Below are 6,027 nucleotides of genomic sequence, written 5' to 3' on the forward strand. Positions count from 1 at the left end.
TACCACCCACCTCCTCCAAAGCCAATCTCTATCGGTATCAGTTGAGTGATGTGGAACCGCTATCGCTGCGCTTTACCAGTATAAGTTCAACAATGAATGTTGCCTTTTCCCTTATCAATATCGTATTTGTGAAGTGCTCTGATTTGGTGTCCATTTGGCGGGTGTCACTTGAAAACTGTCGGCGCATTCGATTAGCTCTCCAATGGAAGGTGTAAAGCGATCTGGCTGCAAGTTGGAAATTGAGTTTAATTTGGATCTCTGGCGGGTGTGGTACAACTTAAGCAGTGCGGATATGACGGCGGAAACAAATACGGGTTAGTTAAAGGTCCTTATAGGATCCTTTTTGAGGTCTTATGGATTTCTCGGAGCTTTAAAGGAAAATATATTAAAGCAGTGCTCGCACTTCTTAATTGAATTACGTTTTGCTAGTTAAATTTTACACTTTTAGATACGTTGGCAAATATACTATAATTTTTGTGGTGAAAACAAAAAGCAATTAGTATAGTATTTAAGGGGTGTGGCGAATGCTTTTTTTTGCATTCCGCTCTATGAAAATTCAGCGTTCAATGAGAAAAATTCCATGAGAGTCTATAGGTAAAGTCTACAATGTTTTGGTTACACTTTGGTCTTACTTATGTAAGTATGAAGTAGACAACAAAGGTTTTGATGCACCTGGAGAAATTGCAGAATTTTCAAAAAAAACATTTGTAAAATGGTGTTTCCTAGATCCGTGTTACTTATAGTGTTTTTTTTTTAATTATATAGGTCCGATGATCGGCCAGCGTCATCTGCAGACCTTTTTGCTTTTTCTGTCAATTGTGGTCAACTATATGGCCAAGTTTAATGCTGGAGTGGCTGTTGTGGCAATGACGAACGCTGAGAATACCAACCCAAACTTTCCAGTGAGTTTCAATTTTCTGTTATCCTTTAAATCGTTTAATTCATTAGTTTACTGATTTTCTATAGGAGTACGATTGGAATGAAATGGAGCGCTCTTACATTCTGTCCAGCTTCTTCTGGGGCTACATACTAACCCAATTCATGGGTGGATGGCTCTGCAGGCGCTACGGAGCCAGGATCACCATGTTTGTGTCCACCATTGGCTCAGCTCTACTGGCTTTGCTTCCTCCCTGGTGTGTTTCCTGGGGTGGATGGCAGGCTTATTGCGCCATCCGGATGTCAATGGGTCTGTTCCAGGGCTTCCTGTTCCCCTGCATCCACGCCCACCTGGCCAACTGGTGTCCGGTGAACGAGCGAAATCGGCTGGGAGCTCTGGCCAATACGGGCATTGATTGCGGAACTTTGGTGGCCATGTTTGCCAGTGGATTACTGGCAGCTTCCAGCGTCGGCTGGCCTGGAATCTTCTACGTGTCCTGTGGTGCAGGCGTTTTCTGGTGCATCATCTGGTGGATTTTCGGAGCCAACACCCCCAGGGAGTCAAAGTTCATTAGCGAAGCGGAACTGAGCTATATTGAGACTTCAATCAACTCCAGTCGCAAGGCGGAAGAGGCGGAGCAAAAGGCAAGTGGAAGAATTCCGGTCCCATGGAAAGCCATTTGGACCTCGGTACCTTTCTGGGCACTGATGATCACAAGATGCTGTCAGTCATGGGGATATTCCACCCTCCAGACTGAGATGCCTGCCTACATGAATGGAGTCCTGTTGATGGATATGAAGAAAAATGCTCTTTACTCGGCCCTACCGTACTTAACCTCCTGGATTATGGCCTTTGTCTACCTGATCATTGCGGATATCCTGCTGACCAGGGGCATTATGTCCATTACTGGCATCCGCAAGAGTGTGAATTCCATTGCGTTCTTTGTGCCCGCGGCTGCGTTGATCGGAGTCAGCTTTTTGGATAGTAACCAAAAGTCACTGGCGGTGGTGCTCATGTGCGCCAATGTGGGAATCAACGCTGGTTCCACAATCGGCAGTACTATAAACACCATCGACTTGTCGCCGAATCATGCTGGTATTCTCATGGGAATTATCAATACGGCAGCTAACGTTGTGCCTATTTTAACGCCACTCCTTGTGGGAATCATCGTCAAGGATGATGTGAGTAATGAAGACATCTTTAAACCCACAAATAATAATCTAAAATATCTTATACTTAACAGCATGATCGCAAGCAGTGGCAAATTGTATTCATCATATCCGCCGTCATCTTCTTTGTGGGCAATATAATCTATCTAGCCTTTGGACAGATGGTTAATCAGCCTTGGGATGCACCCGATTTTATGGATAAGCAAATATCCTCTAACCTACAAGAAGAAGGAAATTCTAAGGCTCTGGAAGCAAAGCAGAGCGAGAAATTGGAGAAAGCAAAGCGCAAGGAAAGTGAAGCTGGCTTAGATATCCAGAAACCCAACAAAAAAGAAGGAAGAGTGCAAAATCTTAGCCAGAACTAAAATTAAGATCATGGAAAATTCTAACTAACTATAACTCGAAAATACCTAAGAATTTTACTCGCGGCTGGTCCGGAACACTTTTTTATGAAGTGTCTTTTATTCAACAGGTTAAAATAAGTAATATGTCTTCCCAATGAGTAATTTAAGATATAAATATAGAAACTATAAATGAATAACACTAAGAACTTGTTTAATTACCTTTCGGAAAGGGGCACATCAAGCTATCAGCATGCCACTTCTTTATCAATGAACATTGATTAATATAAGAAGAATTGGGAGAACTGATCGTAAATAAGCAAGTAGTTGACGTATGTGTCATAAGAAAACAAGATCGATTGGTTCTTCAATTAAGTTCACATGTGTTTTCACTACCAACAAATTGAAATTTGATAAGAGAAGAAGTCGTAGCAACCAATGTTAGATAAATACGTGGGAACATTGTTACCAGAGATAATATTGCCAATAAAACAAGATGGTTCTGACCTTTGAGCTGTTTTGCTGACTCAGATTTGGTGTGTGGTTTTCCAAAACCCAAACTAAGTGGGCTAAAAGCCCCAAAATCCATATTAACTAAGGTCAGTTTTTAAAAATGTTAGTAGGTTAATTGTTATTTAATTCATGCTTTTGATATTTATGGGTAGTACAAGATTTGGACTATCTGCAAATTAGATTGGCTAATTTTAAAATAATCACCAACATTCCCATTTTGACTCGTTTATGATCCTAATCGCGTGCCACATTCTCTTAATCATGGATTTAACTCTTTGTATTAACAAGCACGCGTTAAGGCCTTATCGTAGAATAATCTGACTGATTAAAAGTTTATTAAGAACTCGTTAGATTAAAATAGTGTCTGGGTGTGGCACTTCCACTGTTCACTCGCGTTCAATTGGTGTTACATTTCGGTCGTCGGTGGGCCAACTTTTCATAAGTATTTCAAGGATGACAGCTGAAGTAAATAAAGGTATGGATAAATAAGCACAATTATTGGATACGTGCATGCAAGTGCAAGAAGATAATTATCAAGTTAGTCCACCTTGGAAAAAAAAAGGTTTTTCTAAATTATATAAGTGTGGGTAAAAAGAATGGAGTTCAAGATCGAATCAGAAACTGGAAAAACATCCACTGCACGTAATGAAAAATGTATATTCTTTACAGATGGACTTTATGGACTTTAAACGATCGTGCTTTCAAAGTGTCCATAAGCATAACATACTTCGCAGGTTTCCTTGAGTGAAACAACAATTTTTCTGATGAATAGCTACCCTTCTAATTACAAAGTACATGCGTTATTAACTAGTTGTCGTTGGTGATTTCAGGACCCCTACTGGGAATGCGACACGTTCAGACCCTACTAATTTTCCTCAACATAACATGTTTGTATATCGGTCGCCTGAATGTGGGAGTATGCGTGGTGGCCATGACGAATGCCGAGTCCACCAATCTGGATTTTCCAGTAGGTCTTTTATTTAAGTAATGATCATTGATTATATTGATTGATATATACTCTCTTTTATATCTCAGGAATACGATTGGTCCTTGACACAAAAGTCGTATATAATCTCCAGCTTCTATTGGGGCTACATTTTCACCCAGTTCCTCGGGGGCTATCTCTGCAAGCTGTTTGGAGTCAAGAATGTCATGCTCTGGGGATCCTTCGCATCGGGTGCCTTCAGCGCTCTAACGCCATTCTTCATTAGCTTTGGCGGATGGCAGGCGTATTGCGGTGTTCGAGTGCTGATGGGCCTTGCTCAAGGACTGATCTTTCCCTGCATTCATCAGCAACTGGCGAGGTGGTCACCCCCCGCGGAGAGGAATCGCTTGGGAGCTCTGAGTCATACAGGAATCGAGTGCGGAAACGTTTGCGCCATGTTCCTGAGTGGAATGATAGCAAAAAGTCCTATAGGATGGCCGGGAATATCCTATGTCTCCGCCGGAATTATCTTCGCCTGGTGTATCTTTTGGATGCTTTTCGCCGCCAACAATCCAATGGAATCTCGTTACATAGGCCAGGTAGAGCTCCAGTACATCGAATCGTCTCTCAAGCACAACGAAGACTATCACAAGACCATCATTCCCATTCCTTGGAGGGCCATTTGGACCTCGGCTCCGTTCCTGGCTCTATTGGTGGCACGCTCCTGCGAGACCTGGGGTCTGAGTACCCTACAGGCGCAGATCCCAACGTATATGAACGGTGTTCTCGATATGGACATGAAAAGCAATGCATTCTTTTCGGCGTTACCATTTTTGACCATGTGGATTATGTCGTATGTTTACCTGATAGCCGCCGATGTTCTGCTCTCTGGAAATAGGCTAAGTTTGACAGCACTTCGAAAGACCTTTAACTCGATAGCCTTCTGGATACCATGTGCTACATTAATTGGAATAGGATTTTTGGACCAGGAACAGAAGAATGTGGCCATTGCTCTGATGACCATTAGTGTGGGTGTGAACAGTGGTGCAACAATTGGTTCCTCCCTGAACACCATCGATCTATCGCCAAATCATGCCAGCATCCTCATGGGGATCGTGAATACAGCTGCAAATGTGGTGCCTATAGTGACTCCTCTCGTGGTCGGCTTTATCGTTGAGGATGAAGTAAGTTTTGGTCTTTAATTGTTTTTAAAATAGCACCGCTTAAACATTTGTACTTCAGGCCAATCGTTTGGAGTGGCAGATCGTATTTATAATCGCCTCAGTATTGTTTTTCTTCGGAAACTGCGTCTTTCTGTTCTTTGGATCGGCTATTTCTCAGCCCTGGGATGCCGAAGACTATCTTCCATTAAAAGTACCAGACCTAACTATTTTAGGTATCCACGGAGCATCGAAAGATACTGATAAAATAAAAAAAAATACGCTGGAGTCACTGGAAAGATAGTATCACAACCAGATTTTTTAAAACTAAACTTAATCCAATATATTTCAGTACATTTATATATTCATATACTTATTTATTATGCTACGAAAATTTATTGGCCTACTTCTATTAGTTTAAGTCTGTCAGCGTTCAATTTTTTTTTTCAAGAGGCGTATTTTCCAATGTATTAATTCCTAGAAAATACGGTTTATTATGTTGCCTTATCTTCAACAAAATTGTGTGATAAGGTCAAACCGCAGACGAACTTAATCATTACGCCAATTGGATTTAAATCACTCAATCAGTTAACTTCCTGCAGTGCTTCAGGTCGGTTAAAAGCAGTTTTTTTCATAGGCCACCTTAATGTGGGCGTGTCTGTGGTGGCAATGACCAATGCGGAAACCACGAATTCAGACTTTCCCGGAAGAGTGTCGATTAAATCAAAGTAACATCAAATACCTCCTTCACTATCATAGGAACACGTCTAGACAGAGGCGCAGAAATCTTGCAGAATCTCCAGTTTCTTTTTGGATCTATCGTATGGAACAGCTTTCTTCCGGTGGTTCATCCTTGCAGCCAACAATACCACTGAATCATATCTGAGGAACAATGAGCAGTATCATAAGACTATTTTCCCTATCCCCTGACAGGCGATTTGAACATAAGCTCCGTTTTTTGGCTCTTTTGGTGAGGCGTTGTTGCGGGATCTGGGGTCTGAGTACCCTACAGGCGGAAATCCCAGCCTACATTAAAGGTGTT

The 6,027-nt window shown here is 41.8% G+C and overlaps 2 protein-coding genes across 2 annotated transcripts; both read left to right on the forward strand.

Moving 5' to 3' along the window:
* The first annotated feature begins 159 nt into the window (after positions 1–159).
* On the forward strand, positions 160–2,596 carry LOC108008121 (putative inorganic phosphate cotransporter). The gene is made up of 4 exons (XM_017071910.4): positions 160–314; positions 766–902; positions 967–2,058; positions 2,121–2,596. The coding sequence occupies exons 1-4, from the start codon at positions 203–205 to the stop codon at positions 2,409–2,411; spliced, it is 1,632 nt and encodes a 543-aa protein (XP_016927399.3). The 5' UTR covers positions 160–202; the 3' UTR covers positions 2,412–2,596.
* A 687-nt stretch (positions 2,597–3,283) lies between these two features.
* LOC108008122 (putative inorganic phosphate cotransporter) lies at positions 3,284–5,293 on the forward strand. Its single transcript, XM_017071911.4, has 4 exons — positions 3,284–3,375; positions 3,731–3,867; positions 3,936–5,009; positions 5,068–5,293. Exons 1-4 carry the CDS (start codon positions 3,354–3,356, stop codon positions 5,287–5,289), a joined length of 1,455 nt encoding a protein of 484 aa, XP_016927400.3. The 5' UTR covers positions 3,284–3,353; the 3' UTR covers positions 5,290–5,293.
* The last annotated feature ends 734 nt before the right edge of the window (positions 5,294–6,027 follow it).

The sequence above is a fragment of the Drosophila suzukii genome, chromosome 2R (genome assembly GCF_043229965.1).
Source record: "Drosophila suzukii chromosome 2R, CBGP_Dsuzu_IsoJpt1.0, whole genome shotgun sequence".
In the NCBI taxonomy this organism is placed as follows: Eukaryota; Metazoa; Arthropoda; class Insecta; order Diptera; family Drosophilidae; genus Drosophila; species Drosophila suzukii.